Source organism: Lagenorhynchus albirostris, chromosome 10, assembly GCF_949774975.1.
Source record: "Lagenorhynchus albirostris chromosome 10, mLagAlb1.1, whole genome shotgun sequence".
In the NCBI taxonomy this organism is placed as follows: domain Eukaryota; kingdom Metazoa; phylum Chordata; class Mammalia; order Artiodactyla; family Delphinidae; genus Lagenorhynchus; species Lagenorhynchus albirostris.
In genome coordinates this window covers 70,948,036-70,966,851 of record NC_083104.1, presented here as the reverse complement: position 1 = coordinate 70,966,851, position 18,816 = coordinate 70,948,036, and the positions used below count along the sequence as shown (strand labels likewise).

Sequence of the window (18,816 nt, the reverse complement as noted above, 5' to 3'; positions counted from 1 at the left end):
CCACGCTTTCCTAGCTTCATGGATCTAGGCCCAGTGTTCCCAGTCGAACGGAAATTCCCCGAACGGGAAGTCGGGGGGGGGGTGTGTGGTGGTGGTGTCAGGCAGTGACGTCACTGGGGCGCCTAGACACGCCCCTTTTCCTCGTGAGCTAGACGACTGGGCGTTCTGTTTTTACGTTATTTCCGGAGCGTCTCCCTGCTCTGGAGCTTGCGTTAGTTGGGCGGCTTCACCTCGTGTGGGCTGCCGGAGAGTACTGCATTTCAGTTGTTTGATCCTCCCATCATCCTGGCCCGACACCATGGGAGTGACTTGGTAGGACTTCAAGGGATTTTGTGGGGGCGGGGCTTGCGGTCTTGAAGGCCCTCGGAACCTCCAGTGTACGCGGGAGGAGGATCGGGACCGGGGTCCGCCACCCCCCGGGAGCTGAGCAAGATGTCCTCGTGTTGTGTGGGTGAGGGGGCCACCGTGAGGGCTGCGGAATCTGCGGGACTTTTCCCTCGGAGATGCGCCCCTTCCTCCTGGAAGGCGGCAGGTAAAAGGTTTTATCTTAAGAACCCATCAATTGTCGTGTACCTCCTTCCCTTTTTCTTGGTACGTTTTGCTGCCCGTGAGGCCATAGTACTGCCCGGGGTGGAACTTTAGGGTCGGAAGTAGGATATCGGGACTAGGACCCATTTGCAGGCAGGGCTGGATGGTGGGGGATAGGCAACAGGCAGACAGTATCTTTTTAAGGTTTTCGCCTGCCCCTCCCTACAGCCACTAAATGCGGTTACACCAGCCTGTGTATGGTCCTAGTTTGGCCATTTTAAGATCTTGGGTCTAGAGGAAAAAAAGAAGCTATTGGGAATTAGGAGATTGGGATTCCAGGCACATCACCTCTTCAGGACCAGTTTCTTACTATGTTTAATTCCATGGTTGGTTTAGTTTCTATGGACTTATTATCTCTAACATGTTATAAGTCAGTGTGGCAGGGAAAGATATGGGCCTAATTTTCTTGGAGGCATTAGTTCCAAAATGCTAGATTTCAGGGCTTTAAAAAATATATATATATATATCTTGAGCATCCTTCTGGTCAGAGAGGGCTAGAGGCCAGGGTATCTGAAGTCAGTGGCTCTAGGCTTTTCATATAAGAGCCTGTGGGAACTCGTCCTCCTGGTAGCCCAGGTCTTGCAGATTTGTCAGGGACTGCACATTTGCTTCCTGCAGTTGACATCATGAGTTTCCTTCGAAGTCCTTTAGTGTAAGAAGGATGTGAGGAACGTGAATGAAAAGTTTGCTGAAGACTTCCCTGGCGGTCCAGTGGTTAAGACTCCACGCTTCCACTGCAGGAAACTAAGAGTTCCGCGCCTCCCTGTTTGCGGAACGTTCGCGGAACTAAGATCTGGTATGCCGCGGGGCGCAGCCAAAAAAAAAAGTTTGCTGCACAGAGGCATGGAACCCTGTTCTTTCAGTGCAGAAGGCAGACAGAGGGAAAGGGCTCTCTGTCGGTTGGGATGCTTCTCAAGTTTTTCAGCCTTCTAGGACTTCTGACCCCGGTAGCATTACCTTAGGGATTCTTTTTTTTTTTTGGCCTCCGCTGTGCCAATGTGGGATCTTAGTTCCCCTAAGAACTAAGATCGAACCCTCGCCCCCTGCATTGGAAGTGCAGATTCTTAACCATTGGACTGCCAGGGAAGTCCCAGGGGTTCTCTTTTATTTCAAAATCAGGCACATAAGCATCATCATCATTGCTTGTTAGTGCTTTTTCTGATGGAGAGTAGTGACAATTTTTTAGCAACAGTAGGACTCTGTTTTTATAGCTTCATTTAGTTGATTATGATTGATCATAAAGCAATGCAGTGTCTCCCCAAATTCAGCCACGTATGACTGTATTTATGATTTTTATTTAGTCATGTAGCACTTGAACTATTATTTATTTGTTTATTTAATTTATTTTTTGGCTGCGTTGGGTCTTCGTTGCTGCGCGTGGGGTTTCGCTAGTTGCCGTGAGCGGGGGCTGCTCTTCATTGCCTTGTGCGGGCTTCTCATTGTGGTGGCTTCTCTTGTTGCAGAGCACGGGCTCTAGGCACGTGGGCGTCAGTAGGCACGCGGGCTTCAGTAGTTGTGGCTCTCAGGCTCTAGAGCGCAGGCTCAGTAGTTGTGGCGCACGGGCTTAGTTGCTCCACAGCATGTGGGATCTGCCCGGACTAGGACTCGAACCCGTGTCCCCTGCATTGACAGACGGATTCTTAACCACTGTGCCACCAGGGAAGTCCCCTGAACTATTATTTATTAATGTCTTATTTGGATTCTGTTTCTTTTCCTTAGAAGTATTTTAACAGACAACTGTATTCCTGGGGAAGCATTCTGGTAGACTGGTTAAGAGCACAGATATGGAGCCAGCTCGCCTGGCTTTGAAATTTGGTCACGCCACCCCACACTAAGCTTTGTGACCTTGTGTGAGTTATTCAACCCCTCTGTACTTCAGTTTCCTCATTGACAATGAAGAGATAATAATATTATATCTTATAAGGTTGATGTGAAGATTCAAAGAGTTAATTTATCTAAAGACCTTTGGACACTGCCTGGCACATAGTTGGTGCTTGGTGATCGTTTCCTACCGCTCTGAAGGGGAAGCTAGTTTCACTCACCATAGAAGGAAATCTTGGAAATAACTTTTTGTTTCATTGTTTTGGTTAAATTCTTGTACGTACTGTTGCCTCTCACTCCCAAAGATTAGAAACTTGAGGCTTGCTTTCTCTTTGATCCCAGGATCCTTAGAACTTTCCGCATCAATGGAAATGTTCTGTGTCAGCACTACCCAGTACACTAGCCCCCAGTCATGTGTGGCTGTCGAACCCTTGAAATGTGGGTAGTGTGCAGCTGAGGAGTTGAAGTTTTACTTTGTTTTATTCGCTTAAGTGTAAATAGCTGCATGTGGCTTGTGGCTACTGTGCTGGACAGCCCACGTGCAAAGTGTTAGAGAGTTGGTAAAAACATAATAACCCCAAGTTGAGGCTTTGTCTTTGATGTAGTCAGAGCTGAAAGAAACGCAGAGGAAATCCCTTTCTCATCGTATAATTCAGTGTTACTGCATGCTCAGTCTGTATGCCACCTAAAATCTTCTCTTGAACATTGACACACATACCACACTCGGGAAATGCTGTTGCCATAGACCTGAGTCCTGAGACCTGCTCTGGTTCTTAGCAAAGCTCTCAGGGACTGTGGGCCTCTGTTTCCCTGTCTTTAAAATGAGGAGGTCTGGGTTGATGGTGACTAAGGTAACTACTGGCCCTGATGAGCTGTGATTCTGCGGGTGAGTGAGTGACTCAATGAGTACACGTGCATGATGATTTTGGTCCTCTCCCTTCCAGTGTGTCCCAGATGCCCGTGGCCGAGGGCAAGAGTGTCCAGCAGACCGTGGAGCTCCTCACCCGGAAATTGGAGATGCTTGGAGCAGAGAAGCAAGGAACATTTTGTGTGGACTGTGAGACCTACCACACGGCTGCCTCTACCCTTGGCAGCCAAGGTCAGTGAGAGATTGGTCTATGGGATGGCTGGAACCTGGTGTGGAGTTAATAGACATTCATGTTCATTGAAACCTTTCTGCTCTTCTGCTGAGGGTGGTATTCGTGGACATGTGGCAGATGAGTTTCTGAATTCATTAATTTTTGGCTTCATCTCTTAGACTGGGCCTGTGTTGTAGTCTTTTTGCACTTTGCACTTTTAAAACAGTGTTTCTGAGAGTGTTGGTCACCGACGAATTGCCTCAGAATCCTCTGGGTTACTTGTTAAAGGTGCAGGTTCCTGGCGCACCCCCCCACCCCACCCCACCCCACCCCCGCTTACCGACTGACTGGTAATCAGTCATAATCTACATTATAATAAGCCCCACAGATGGTCTTCATGCACCCTTAAAATTGAGAAAGACTCCTTTGAGGCTCAGAAGGCTTTGCATATGATTCTCTTGGAGCTTTAGAGTTTTGGGAACTTTTGTAGAAAGCCTTCCTGTTTCCCACACCTAGCCAGTGGCCTTGGCTACCTCCTTAGCATAACCTTGATCAGTGAAACAGCTTTTGTTTTAAATGCATTTCAAGGTGAGATGGGCTGTGGTTGGTGATGTTAGGGAGGTAAAGAGGATTTTTGGATAGGAATTAGGGAACCTGGGTTCTCTTAGTCTTGGCTCTGTAGTAACTTGATTTTGGACGGTTCCATAGCACAGTGACTAAGAGCCTAGGTCATGGAACCGGACAGCTGAGTCCTGGCTCTGCCACAACTAACTGCAACTTTAGGTTATTCCCGCAACCTGTGACTGTTCTTATGCTGGTCACTTGCCTGTTTCCCCAGGGATCCATTCCCTGCACTTCTCCTGCAAACTACATTTGCAAGGCCTCCTGTAAGTTATCTTTGGCCAGTGAGAGGCACGGGGGAAGATTCGAGGATGGAAGAAAGAGAGTCCACAGTCTCTCTCTCCCTCTCCCTCTGCCTTGGGCTGTGTCTCTGGCTGTTGTTTCTTCCTTGGTTCTAGCTCCTGTTCAGCAGCCCTTGTTCCTGGCTCTCGTAACAGCACATCTTCTCTTTTTTCTTCCAGCCTTAGGGATGGTAGTGGCTCCCTGTGTTGCTAATCTTTGGGTGGCTTCACCATTCCATTCGATTTTTCAGTTATTCCAACCCCTGTACTTCATTCCCTGTATTAAATCCCCTCTAATGAAACTGTCTGGTGGGGGCTATGTTTTTTGCACCCTTCCCAATACAGTTCTCTTATCTGCAAAATGAAGATAATCACAGTATTTACCTCCTAGTGTTGTTGTGCTAGTTAAATAAGTTAATACATGCAAAGCACTTAGAACAAAGGTTGTCATGGAATAAATGTCTAGTAAATGGTAGCTAAGAACTGAACTGAATTTCATCATCAGTAAAATTGCAGTGTTAACATTTGTTTTGACTGCAATAGGAAGAATACAAGGAATCAAAAGAGAGAACGGTTATGAAAGCATTTGGAAAACAAAACACTTGTATATAGACATAAGATAGCATGCTACTTCTGAGAAGCTCTTTAGCCTGGGCTCTGTTTTCCTCATCAGACCTTTACTTTCAAGGAACTACAGTCTAGGTGGAAAAACAGCACATTCTCAGCAGGCAGTGGGGTAGAATGGAAGGAGCTCAGAAGGCCTGGATTGGAGTTCCGGTTCTGCTGCTTTACTGGTTCCGTGTCTTTAGGTCAGAAGTTCTCACATTGACTAGCGTTAGCATCACCTGGAGGGTGGGAAGGCCCTCAGATCGACCCCCCCCCACCCCTCACGAGTTTCTGACCCAGTAGGTAGGGGGTGGGGCGGAGAATTTGCATTTCTAACAGGTTCCCAAGTGGTGGTTGGTGCTGCTGATCTGGGACCCAAATCTTTAGTTGCCTTTCGACTGTTTTCGAGACAGTAAGAACACCTGCAGACTCCCGTAGTATGAACTAAGCATGTAATCACAGTGAGTCTGCACAGGAACAGAATGCCAGATTGGCTTTGGATGTCTTTTTACTGGAGGGTTGAAATGTTTTGAACTGGATTTCTCAGATGAAAGGTGTGAATTTGCAGCAGGCAGTGGGGAGGGCGTGGGGGGAGGCTGGTGTGGAGCCTGGTGTGTTCAGGAAGTGGCAGCACAGTGGAGGCCTGTGTGGAGGTCACAGCGCCCCCCACCTGTCTCCTCACTCTTTCCCATCGCTGCGCTCTCATCCCTGCCTGAATCCCACCCTCTCTCTCTTCATAACCTGGTTTTTCCATGAAAGTTTTTCCTGGTGACTCTTGCCCACTTTGATCACTTCCTTCCCTGAAGTCTTTCCTTCCTTCTCAAGACTTCTGGTCTCTCCCAGGCAAGCACTTTCGTTTTATGGTCTTCTAAAGAGTTTTCCACCTATCTTTAGTGAGATTGTCAGCTTCTTGAGGCCAGGGGCCAAGCCCTCTGCTTGTGTGCCTCTTAAACCTTGGCACAGTGTTGGGGATAGTTTAAGTACTTAATAAATATTTGGGGTTGTGGCAGTCTGTCCATTAACTCTTGTAGTGAACAAACCTTGCTTCCCATTTTTTGCCTTCTTCCATTTTCTACTTAACTAAAAATCTATACAGCTTTCCTTCCTTCTTGCAGGAAACCTATAGTAATCAGTGAGAAAACTCATTTCTCAGAAACTGGAATGGGTGAGCTGGGATTTGAAACTGGATCTTGTGATTCTAGATCCTGAGTTCTTTGTGCTGTAGTTGTGCTGCTTGCTTCCCAAGCCGGCTAGATGTCTTAAATACTCCAAAGGCTCCCCGTTGCCTTCAGGGTGAAGTCTGAACTTGGGCACAGGGCCTTCCCTGGCAGTCCAGTGGTTGAGACTTTGACTTCCAATGCAGGGGCTGTGGGTTGGATCCCTGGTTGGGGAACTAGATCCCACATGCTGCAACTAAGAAGTCCGCATCCTGGATCCCGTGTGCCTCAACTAAGACCCAGCACGGCCTAAATAAATAAATAAATAAATAAGAACAAATATATATATATATATTTTTTTTTTTTTTGCAGTACGCAGGCCTCTAACTGTTGTGGCCTCTCCCGCTGTGGAGCGCAGCCTCAGCGGCCATGTCTCACGGGCCCAGCCGCTCCACGGCATGCGGGATCCTCCCGGACCGGGGCACGAACCCGTGTCCCCTGCATCGGCAGGCGGACTCTCAACCACTGTGCCACCAGGGAAGCCCCAAATAAATATATTTTTTTAAATGTTTTAAAAAAATTTTTTTTAAATGAACTTGGGCATGGAAGAGAAGGCTCTGACCTCCCTTTCCAGCCTCGTGCTCAGATACTCTTCTGTGGGGCCACTTCCTATGTTTCAAAGAGGGAGGAGGCCAAGGAAGGTAGGGATGGACAGAAAAGAGAGCAGCTGCTTCGTTTGGTGTGCTCAAATGCTATTACTTTTATTTTCCTTAATATGTGATACCTGTCTGTACGAAAGACCATATGTAAATCCTCTGTGTTATTAGTCATCATCCTTAATCATCCATCTGTGAGCCCATTACTCAACTTAAGAATTAAACCATTATCCACTGTCGAAGTTCCCCGTTTGCCCCTCACCTTTTTCTGTAGAGCAGTGGGTTATACCACATGCCACCTTTTCCTCTCCCTTCCTCTCTGGAAATGGCTGTTGGCGAGGGGCTTCCCTCCACTGCCCGCCAGGACGGTTGAGGTGATGCTCGATTGCCACCTGGCTTTGTTCAGCGCATTGGACTCTACTCCGCGGTTTGCTGACGAAGGTCTTGATACTGACTAGCATCTCCGTCCCTCGCAGGTCAGGCCGGGAAGCTGATGTATGTGATGCACAATTCCGAGTACCCTTTGAGCTGCTTCGCCCTCTTTGAGAACGGCCCTTGCCTTGTTGCTGACACCAACTTTGATGTGCTCATGGTGAAGCTCAAGGGCTTTTTCCAGAGTGCCAAGGCCAGCAAGATTGAGACCCGGGGCACCCGCTACCAGTACTGTGACTTCCTAGTGAAGGTGGGCACGGTTACAATGGGGCCCAGTGCCCGAGGCATCTCCGTGGAGGTAAGACCTCGGTGAAATAGGAGCATATGTGCTGAAGGGGCTGGCTCTGCAGATTTCCACGGCCCCTGAGCAAACAGATGTTTCTACCTACCTGATTCCTGTCCACAGAGCCACTGTGCTTCCTCTCCCTGCGTCTTCTACCCTTTCTTTAATCACTCAGGGACTCTCTAACCCAAGCTGGGTTCTCAGCAGGTAGAGAGCTTAGGAAGGCTGACTTGCTGGAGAAGGGGAGGGATGGTCGGAGAGTGCGGTGGGAGCAGGTGAATTCTGATGTGGAGGGACCAGTCACCCATCACAAGGACTGGAGCAGACCAGGGCAACTTTCAGTGCAGTTAACTTTTGGGAGGTGGAAAAGTTGTGCAGCATGGGAATTCCCTGGTGGTCGAGTGGTTAGGACTTGGTGCTTTTACTGCTGGGGCCTGGGTTCAATCCCTGGTCAGGGAACTAAGATCCCACAAGCCGCCACGGCCAAAAAAGTTGTGAAGCAAAGATGTGCCTTTCCCTTTGACATGCTGTCTACTCTCATGGTGTGTGGGATGACTTCATCTTTGACGTATACACTGAAAATGACAAAGACGGAGTGTGTCAGCGGAGTGTGTCAGTAGCTGGCTTTGGGACCAGTGAGAGTCTGCAATCTACCATGGTCCCCCCCAAAATAATAAGTAAGCTACAGGGCCTGCCTTTTGAAAATTGACGATTTAGTAAAAGAGCAAGGCCCAAACACACAAACTGTTTTTGAAGTTAGTCTATAAGAAATGCCATAAAAGAGGCACAGATTGCTCTGGGAGTTCAGGCCAAAGAGAACACTGCTGACCTTGGGGATTGTGATGCCTCCTGCAGGAGTAGCATTTAAGGAGGGACTTAAAATATAGAAACCGGGGATAGGTCAGCCCTAAGGAGCACCCCAAGTGAAGAAAAGGGCGTTAGTGGTCATTACTGCTATGACACTCCAGGGACCTCTAGAGCCAAGATTTCCTGACCCTTTTCATTTGTGATACACCTTGCATTTGCCAAGACCCACTGGAAACCCAGTCTGTTTATCCTTCACGTTTCCAACTTTTGAGTACAAACACAGCCTGGCTGTTTCTTTACTTGTTTCTCCTTATGGTTACCAGTAATTTCCCCGGCCATCTCTCCAGTGAAAAATTAGGAGAGGAAACTGAGAAAGGCTAAGATATGTGTCCTTTGGCCCCTGTCACATGGGTTGGGAAATTATTTCTTAGGGTCAGAGCCCAGGTTTTATCTGCTTAGGGAGTATTGTTTGGTCTTGAAGTGACTTATGAGCACATGTGTCTACTTTACCCCCTACTGATCCCCCCAGCGCGCGCGCGCGCGCACACACACACACACACACACACACACACACACACTCATACACACTCACTCTGTCTCCTGCTCTTCATTTTCTCTCTCAGAATTTTCCTGAGCTCTCCATGAATCTGCATCCAGCATAGCTGGGACTATATAGTTCTGAGATAATTCAAAGGGTCCTAAATCTGCTTCTGGGTCTTGTGCATAGGACTGTGGGTTGATAACCCCAAGATGAGACTATCTGAGCCTAAAGGGAACTATGCTGGGTGTGTCGAATCCCTGGTGTTTGGGTTGGATATTTCCTGCGGGGCAGCCCTGTGCTAGAAGGTGTGTGTCTTTGCCTCAGGGTTGGGAAAGAGGGGCACGGGGGGCAAGAGGCGCACGAGAAGCAGACGACCTGTCCTGGCCCTCGCTTACCCTCCGTCTCTGTTCTTCTGGTCCCCAGGTGGAGTATGGCCCCTGTGTGGTAGCTAGCGACTGCTGGAGCCTACTGCTCGAGTTCCTGCAGAGCTTTCTAGGCAGCCACACCCCAGGGGCTCCCACTGTGTTTGGGAACAGGCACGACGCTGTCTACAGCCCAGCAGACACCATGGTCCAGTACATGGAACTCTTCAACAAGATCCGCAAGCAGCAGCAGGTGCCGGTGGCGGGGATCCGTTAGTGACTGGCAGCTGCCCGGCTGAGCTGTCGCCAGGGGGACTCCACAGGAGGAGCAGGTGCTGCACCCTCAGGTCTCTGGACCCCAGAAACCCAGGGCAAACGGGAAGGTTTTCCTCCCTCTCTAGTTCCCAGCTGTGGCTTCTGTTCTGGGGCTCTGGACTCCCCTCCCCTGACCCTCACACACAGCCCCCCGACAGGTGTTTCAGCTGGACTTGGCCTGTCCTCAAGAACAGTAATTACGAAGAGTGGAGAAGTTTGGAACTTTCCTGCTTTAGGGGAAAAGATAGGATGGGGGTGTCCCTGCCTCGTGAGGGTGGGGAAGGCAGTCTGTATTGCTAACTACTGGGGATTTGGTCCAGGCCCACAGTGGACAGGCTGCAGGTTGTGTTTGGGTTGGGCTGTAATAAAGGCTTCTCCCTCTGCTCAAAGGATGTGGCTGGGCCCCTCCTGGAAAAGGAGTAAGAGGCACAGCTTACATGATGGTTATCATTTTCTGACCTGTTTGCTGAAGTGAATTGTGAGTTCACTTTTCTAGGGTGTTGCCTGAGTCCTTTGAAGTCTTCCTCTGGACATCTTTCCATTCTGTTGTGAATTATATTAAGGCACAGGCTAAGGTGCTGTAACAAGGAGAACCTAAAGTACAGTGGCTCTTAGAAGTTTATTTTTCTCTTTTCTAATAGTACAGAGGTAATCAAATGGTCCAGGGCAGATTGAACTCCACAGGGTCATCAGGAACTTGGTTTCCTTCTGTCTTGTTTAGCCACCCCTAGGGTGTTGTCCTTGGGTGAGTCAAAGTAGACATTGGCTCCATGTCCACATTCCACTGGGGAAAGAGAGAGAGAAAGCAGTTTCTTTTTTAAAGGACATGACCTGGAGTTGCTTAAATCACTCTGGCCACATCTTGCTGAAAGGAACTCTGGGACATAGAGCCTCTTACTTGGGTGGTCTTGTGCCCAGTTAAAATGCTGGGGGTTCTGTGACTAAAAGACGAAGGAGAAAATGGATGTGGGGACCCAGTTAGTAGCCTCTGTTACACGGAGCTCAATGGATGTGCCCAGGAATGTTCTTGGCTGTTACTTTGCAGAGAGTACCCCTGTAAGCAAGCCATTCGTTTATGAGTTGGACTGTGATAGGGCTGATGCGAGAGCCACTTTAGCTGGATTAGTCACATGGGAAGTCACTTCCACACCCCCTGCCTAAGTCTCAGCATCAAGACCTCTCCAGTTCTCATGCGCCCAGAGCTTAGGGTTAGACAGTTGACCTCGTACTCACACTGTGCTTCATGCTTTCCTGAGCTCTTTCTCCTCATCTCATTTGAGCCTCCAAGCTGCTCATTTGACCTACGTTGTCTCCCTACCCCACTCCTGCTGCAGAAATGTTCAGTCCAGCTAGCATTGAGATACACAGAGATGGTCTTAGGAAATGTATTAATGTACATACTGCAGTATTGTCCTCAAGGATACTGTCCCTCATTGAAGGCACCTAAAGAGAAATTGTTTTCAGATCTAAGTGCTCAGATCTAAAGCCTCTGTAACAAGAATCATGCAGTGGTCATGTTTCCCTTTTAGCTTTGGCTGGCAGGAAGCTCAATTCAACTTTCTAACTGTAGGACCTGTCATTTGTGTTTCTTGTTCTCACCTTCCCCTGGCTTCTTGTTTGTTTCTTTGCTTTGTTTTTACTTTTTTGAATGGAGGTATGTTTTAGATATTATTTACACATAATAAAATGCAGAGATTTTTTTATGTTTTTGGCCTTCTGATTTATGTTTGCTTTTGTCTAGATTAATCTATTTGTATTTTTCTGTAGGCTGCCTCAAATTTTCTATGAGATGAGATAGCATTTTGAACATAATGTGTTCCCGAAAATATATAGAAATTGAGTGTGGTAAATATAACCCCAGACTTATGCATTATAAAGAGGGGTTCCTTAAAAACTAAAAAAGTAGTATAAACTCCCTAACTATCTGTGCCTTTTAGACATAATCTTGACTCATAAATTTCCAGCATACTTCACTTTTGTTCTTTTCCCTTATTTTGAGCACACATTTGACCAAGATTTAAGTCCAGTAAACACCAGATCAGGCTTTAAGAATTGCCACTTTTTGTCCATCTTTGTCCTTTGCGTCAGTTAAAGAAAACTTATTGCTAAAAAAGGCGGGTAATGCAATACATTTTTTAATTAGCAAATTCAACTCCACTAGCAAAGTTGCCAAAACTGAACTGGTAACTAGTGGGAAGGGCCCAAATGTCATCCAGCTTTTGTATGTAAGTCTGAATGGGGCTTTCAAGAGTAGTTTAGGGTTGTCGGTGTATAGTTTTTGAAAGTTCAGGTTGAATGAAAGTTGAGGAGCATTTGTATAAAGGGAAAAGAGGCATGGTTATCCTCATTCTAAAAATGAAAAAAATTTAAACTCAGCTAGTAAATGGAGATGTTGTATTTTGGGTTCAAATCTGACATTCCTCCTTTTACACTAGACTGTCTTCCTGTCACTCCTTCCTTTGCTTCCGGATGCCTTACCCCTCTCCCTGTCTGTAGCTACCCCAAAAGAACAGAAACCAGGACACTTCTGGGATTCTGCTAACATGTCACCTTGGTGGGTACCTTTGTCAGAGTCACATAGAAACCTGCCAACCTTGACTGTCAGAACCATGCAGGGCAGCTTTGGAGTTTACCTGGTTCTCCTTCACTGTAAGATGGGGAGGCGGTGGCTCCCAGGGGGGTCATGCTGAGAGGTGAGGCTGGAGTCAGGACCAAACTTCAGACTCAGGACTTGTGGCTCCCAGCGTGTGACAGAGGGTGGCGCCTGGACCTCTGTGTGGTGCCAGGTGATCTTAGGTGGAATGTGGAATACATTTTTGTTTCCGTACTTATGCCGTATTCTAATGTACATCAGAGCAAAGTATAACTGGCACTTCATGTCTTAGGATGAGGGTAAATAAGGTTTTTAAGAAGAGTCCACTTAAAGGGAACTGTTAAGTTATAGTGCAGGTGATACCTGCAAAAGGCAAAATCTGGAGGAGGAAGGAGGATGCTAGAATTTGGGGAGACACTGAGTTTCGTCCACTTTGTGTATCCATTGATAGTTCCTGCTCTTTCCTCCTGTGCTGTTCTGATTCTCTGTACCTGTTTCCACGCTGCCTCCCGCTTGCCTTCCTCAGGTCTTGAATACCAAGTTGTCACATGTCCCCCACTGTGTATTGGTGTCACTGCTCCACTGAGGGAATACCTAGGGACTGGCCACTCCTCCCCACCACCAGTTCTGCCCCAACCCGCTGTGTCCAGTGTTCATTCCTCAGGCTTCAGGATGAGTGAAAAGTTTTCTCTCCGAATCCTGGAGGGAGGGTGCGGGGAGCAGAAGCGTGTCCTCCAGCTGTCAAAAGTTGAGACTTAAAATATGGGAAGGGCTCTAGGCTGAACATTTTGAGGACATTCACAGTGGATTTAGAGCCAGGCAGGATGATGTGTGGCCTTTCCCTCACCACAGCCTCCCTCTCCATATCTGCTGCTGTCTGGGAACCTTGGGCAGCAGTCCCCGGTCACAGTTGCTGTGCGGAATGGCGACCGGCTGGGTTACAAGTTTGGTCCTCTCCTGGGGAGTTGCTGTTTTTGGCCTTCAGTCACTTGTGGAGGGGATTTTCCCCTAAGGTGAGAACTCTGCCATTGTGTAGAGCACTCCAAAATCAGTCTCTTGGGTTAGAAGGGACCTTTGAGGTCACACAGTTTGACCATCATTCAGTATTCACATCTTTACACCTTCCCTCCCAGAGATCATGCCGCATTAACTTGGCCTCATCTAGGGAACTCTGTTCTCCGTGTATTTCATTTTTGTCATTACCTCTGAGACAAAAAGCAAAGCAAAGCATACCTGTCCTTTCCCTTGCAGGTTGTGGAGACTGTGTGGTACTTAATGAGGGAGCAGACCATTAGTTAGGGCTATAGTATGAGCAAGCCATGACTCTTCAATGCACTGTGGGTTCTCAGCCCCTTAGGGGAGCTTCAGGAGGCCTAAGATGCCTTGAAAGTGGACACGGCTTTGTGTATACGTGCAGTTTTCTGGGAATAGGATTTATAGGGTTCATTAGAGTATTTCAAAGATCTGTGGTCCCAAAAAAAGAATCTCTAAAGGGAGTACATTGTGAAGGGAAAGAGCAGGAAGACAAAGATAAATCAGGTGTGACATACATCCGGCTGACTTACTGCAAGCGAGACCTTCCACTGACTTCTGAATCCTCACCTCGGGTCCCATCTCGGGATTTCCCTCCTTCATTTTATAGGTCTTCAGGCCTTTCAGTCAGTTTCTGGGAAGCTGAACTGTGTTCCTGCTCTTTTCTTTCCTATAGGTTCCTGCTTCTCATCTTGTCACTACATATACATACACACAACCTCTCAGAAATGAGTAGGAGCAAATATGTGTGAAGCAATCTTTATACTACTCTTTTGTGCCCCAGGAGTTACTCTTCCATTATGACACACTCCATGGGATCTGAAAATTATCCTGTTGTAGTGGCATTTTGCTTAATGAGCGTGTTTTCATTTTTCAGGATGGTGTGATTGATGAGGCAGAGAAATAGTTCCTTGCCTCTGTGATGAAATTAGCAAGTTAAAAAAAAGGATTCTTGGAACTATCGGGGCAAAGATTCCTAATTCTCTTGTGGTCTCTTTTATTCCCTAACATATCCCTGTCCCATCAGATGGCATAGACCTGTTTTTAAGGTTAATCTGAATTCTACTGAGTTTTCTTTGGAGGCTTTAAAAAAGAATTTAGGGACCACATTTGTATATCCTAGATTGTCCCAAAGGCAGAAGTCAATATTGGACATCTGTTGTGTGGGAAAGGCAAGGCTAGGAATGTGGAGGTGACAGGTGTTTCGAGGCAGCCTACTAAATGGAAGAGAACACTGCTTTAGGAGACAGATGTCTGGGTGCTAGCCATAGTACTGTCCCTAACTTGCCAGGTAACTTCAATCACGTTGGCCTTTCTGGATCTCATCTGTGTAGTGGGAGTAATGATGCCCTCTTTCTGTACTTCATAAGCTTGTTGAGAGGCTCAAGGGAGAATAGATGTAAAGAGTGCTTTGGAGGCAAGGTGATGCTGTCTCTGCTCTTGCTTCTTTTTAATGGTGCTAAAGGTATTGTGTATAGTTAGGATGTTTGAGATGGGAAGCTATAGGGTTATTACTGCTTGGTAGCAGGTTAAAATTCTCCTCCAGTGCAAAGGAAATAGTTGTAATAGAGAAGAAGCAATGTGGAGAGAGAGTCCAGAGAAAGTATCTATCATACAGGTGTATTTTTGTCATCAGTGAGATCAGTGAGCACAGTTGTAGGGACCATTTCTAGAGCATGGAAATATATTTTTAATATTTACTCATAGTGTTGGGATTTTACTTGTTCTCCTACAACCTAACGGAAAAGAAGCTGAGCTTTAAAAAAAAAAAAAAACAAGAGTGGGGTAGAAATGACTATATTTTCTTTGTGTAACACATCCATCTCTGTTTCCCCTCAACCCCTAAGCCTTAGTTGTGCCTGCTTCTGAACTGCTTTTTGGGTGCCAGTGTGTATGGTGACTGAAGAAAGTTGTGTCTAAAGAAAGTTCAGTGTTCCTGATTCTATTTTCCATTCCTCATTGATGAACCACCTAAGCTCTTAACTCTGAAGCTACAATAAAACCTTTTTGTTAGCTATCTTGCACAGCCTTTTCATATTTGAATTATCTAAAATAGGCTTCTTATTCTTTCTGCTTCCATCTGATACACAATTCTCAAACTTTTTGGTATCAGGGTTCCTTGATGCTCTTAAAAATTACTGAGTACCCCAGAGAGCTTTTGTTTATGTAGGTTATATCTATTGGTACTTACCTTATTAAAACTCATTTATAATGAAAAATGAAAGTATTAATTCACTTAAAAGTAACAATAAACACATCACATGTTAACATAAGGAAAATATTTTAATGAAAAATAACTTTTTTTTCAAAGAAAAAATTTAGAAGAGTGGCATTGTTTTATATTTTTGCAAATCTCTTGAATGTCTGACATAATAGAAGACAGTGGCTTCTAATATCTGCTTCTGCAGTCAGTGTGTTGAAATTTGTTGTTTGGTTGAAGAATATGAAGAAAATCCAACCTCACACAGATGTGTAGTTGGAAAAAGGGAGAAGTATAGTGATACCGTCTTCCGATAATTGTGGATGTTTTTTGATACTACATCACAGCTCCGCTGAAGGTTAGTTGCAATGTGGAATCTCAAATTCTATCAGTGAACTTTTTGTACTCTATTATATTAACATTCATTGGTTTATTTTGCACTTTGAAGGGATCTTTTACCCATACACAATTTTGTAGCATCATGCATTGGTCATCTTGGAAATACTGCAGATCTTTTAAATGTTGACACATTTCATTTTGCAATATCAAACAATCATATCTATTAATATCACCACCAATCTCATCAGAAAAGTCTTGGGAAGCTGTTAAGCCCACAGTGGCAGATATGTTTTCGAAAATTCTAAGTTTTGCCTGAGAGCTTGAGTTTGATCAATGCTGTCAGGCTCCATTTGTTTATTTTTGAGAACGTATCTTTCGGATACCCAAGGCTGAATGACTGTAATTTATCTGTTAGCTGTTCTTCCAAGTAAAAATGGTATTGCATGAATTGCTACTTCAGCTCAAAATTCAGAGAAATTGCACAAGTTCTTTTCCTCAAGAAAAACATTGTAAGGAACAAAAGTGCTTTATGCCTACATCCACTTAATCACATAGAGGAGTATTATTGAAAAAATTTGTTCTTACATAAAACAAATAGTTTTTATTTTAGTGCTTCATCAAGGACTTCCTTAAAGTGACACAGATATTATTTTTTTCCTGTGAATGGGTGGCAGTGAAGAATACCTTGACTGCTAGTACAATTTAGTGCCATTGGCTTGATTTGTGATAAGGCAGCAGCAATTTTACCCATTGTGACTTTTGTATCATTAGTGCAAATGTCATCACAGTGACAAAGGCAAGTAATATCTTATTACTATGAAAATAGTTTTGATTTCAGGGACCCTCCTGAAAAAAGTCTGTAGCTACCAGGGCTCCGCAGGCCACACTTTTGAGAACCACTGGTCTAATACATACTCACAGCACTGAGAATCACCACCCCCATTGCTATTTTGAGAGCACCCCTTCCTTCAGAAGTCTTAAGTGGCTCCAAAATACTTCACTCAAAAAAGCACCTATAATGGTGTCACGTACTTTGTTAGGGAAATAACATTGAATAAGATCCAATCTTTATTCTCCAAGAATTTTCTCGAGGGGCTGGGGAGTAAGAGGAGAAAATAGATGAGTTATAATGTAAGGTAAGAATTCCTTAAAGAAAATTATGTTAAAGGTGTTAGACAGCAAAGGGAATGCTAAATTTTAGGTCTAACTCTGAGCTCTTGAACCACGTGGCAAATCTCACCAAATCAGTCAGTCAACCACTAGGTCTTCTCCTTTCGTCAAGTCTTAAAAGCCTAAGTTTGGAAATGTTTTCACAGGTTTGGCTCCGGGCATTGTAGATTCTTGCTTACACGTGCACATGCTGTTTCCCCCTTCTTATTTTATTTGTTGTTCTTTGGCTTTTGTTGCTTCTCTATTTCATATTTACAGGTGTGTAGCTTTGAGCCAGTGTAGGTGGTAACACATATGTTTATTTCTTTTCCTTGCCCTTGTACTTAAACGTAAGCCTTTACCTGTTTTGTTAGCCTTGCGTTGGGTGATGTAACTGTTGGTCTTATTTGGAGGAAGCCCCCCCATCCCAAGCTGTGTCAGGGCAATGCACCCAAGAGGCTGCTCGGGAAGGAAGCCTTTTCTTAGACTGAGAAGATTTGTAGAAATAACCGCTGTTCTATTTACCTGGGGTCTCCATCCCCACGATCTGCCGAACTTCAGTTTACAGCAGCGAAACTCTTAGGGGGATTTCCATAAAACATCTGAATTCCGACTGGGTCATCAGTGGCAAAAGTCAGACACGTGCTCACTCGCCTGGGAGCCAATAGTAACTTTTGCAAAAGCTGCCTCAGGAAACCCCACAGTTCGGAAGCTGCATCCTTCGGACACTGAAAAATAATAGTCTTTTACCAGAACAAAACAAAAACCTAGACGGGATAATGAGAAAGGCTTTTCCCCTTGGCATTGGGAAGCGATGTCAAAGACGCTCCATCCAAAAGGAGTGCGGGGAGCTATCGTAAAATTCCTTTACTGTTCCCGCGGGCTAATGGGCTGGGGAGAAGGGGGCGGAGATGGGCTCGGGTGAGTCTCTGGCCCTTTAAGGAGGAGGGACAGGCGTAAGACTCTGTACCTTTAAGAGTCTCTTTGTCTGGAAACCTCCTTATTTACCCTCCTGTGCTTCAACCAAACTTCGACCCGCGATTCACAACGCCCCTCTACGCCGCCGCCCCTTACGGCAGGCTCAAATCGGCCGCGCGTCGGTGGCTAACCCTAAACTTGGCAGCCGCGGCGCGAACCCTCGGAGGGGATGTCTGTGTCGGGTCAGGGCCCAGCGCTGCGCCGTTGGCGCAATGCGGGGCTCGGGGGCGGGGCTCCGGCGGGCGGGCCAATGGGTGGGCAGGGGGCGGGGCCGTGTTCGGTTGTCTCGCGCCCTGGTGACAGCTCGCGCGTGCTGATGATGGCGGTAAATAGAGGGGGGTCAGGGGAGGGGGCGGAGGAGGTGGGGAGGCAGCAAAGGGGATAGCTCCAGGGGGTGGGGGGACGAGGACCGGGGAGGGCGCGACGGCCAGGGAGCCCATTCTGAGACTCGGAGGCGGGGACAGGAGTCTCCGGCACACTGGCCCTCCCCTTTAAAGAAGCAAAACCTCACACACCGGGTGAGGGGCGACAAAGGCGGCGCGCGCCTCACGGGCGGGAGGAGCGGCGGCAGGGGGCGGGACCGCGGCGCCGGCGAGCTGGGGGCGCCTGGGGCGAGGGCCGGCGGGAGGCGAGAGCCGACTGTCCGGGAGGGTCGGCCCTTTATTTTGGCGGGGTGGGCGACCGCTGGGTTTGGGGTAAAAGCTTTGAGGGGAGAAGGGAAGGAAGGCTTGGGAACGGTTGGGGGGAACGGGTCTGTGAATGAGACGAGGAGGATTAAGGGGAGAAAGGGTTAGAAGGCAGGGAGAGGAGTGAGAAAAAGCCAGCCAAGGAGGTTGGAAGGAGGCAAAACCCAGGGTGGGTGATAAGGAAGCCGGGCCGGGAGTGAGGTTAGGAAGACAGAGCCTAGGAAGACGGCTCCTCGGCTTAGGTGTGAGAGAAGGGGTTTGGAGGGGAAAGCTCTGAAGGGGATGGTAGT

General features: G+C 46.8%; 2 protein-coding genes across 3 annotated transcripts in view; both read left to right on the top strand.

Moving 5' to 3' along the window:
• Nucleotides 1-186: 186 nt before the first annotated feature.
• MED20 (mediator complex subunit 20) overlaps nucleotides 187-18,816 on the top strand; it is a 43,273-nt gene continuing 24,643 nt past the window's right edge. Inside the window, exons 1-4 of one of the 2 annotated variants that reach the window (XR_009542949.1) lie at nucleotides 187-312; nucleotides 3,354-3,508; nucleotides 7,286-7,539; nucleotides 9,296-9,566. Coding sequence is in view for 1 of the 2 variants with exons in the window: in XM_060162877.1 (XP_060018860.1) it covers nucleotides 299-312; nucleotides 3,354-3,508; nucleotides 7,286-7,539; nucleotides 9,296-9,511 (639 nt within the window). In the remaining variant the exon portion in view is untranslated. Of the gene's footprint in view, nucleotides 313-3,353; nucleotides 3,509-7,285; nucleotides 7,540-9,295; nucleotides 11,253-18,816 lie in introns of those variants that run through there. The other variant, XM_060162877.1, reaches the window with a different exon arrangement.
• USP49 (ubiquitin specific peptidase 49) overlaps nucleotides 3,372-18,816 on the top strand; it is a 78,549-nt gene continuing 63,104 nt past the window's right edge. The window contains exon 1 of the mRNA XM_060162878.1: nucleotides 3,372-3,508. The gene's annotated coding sequence lies outside the window, so the exon portion shown is untranslated. The remainder of the gene's footprint in view (nucleotides 3,509-18,816) is intronic.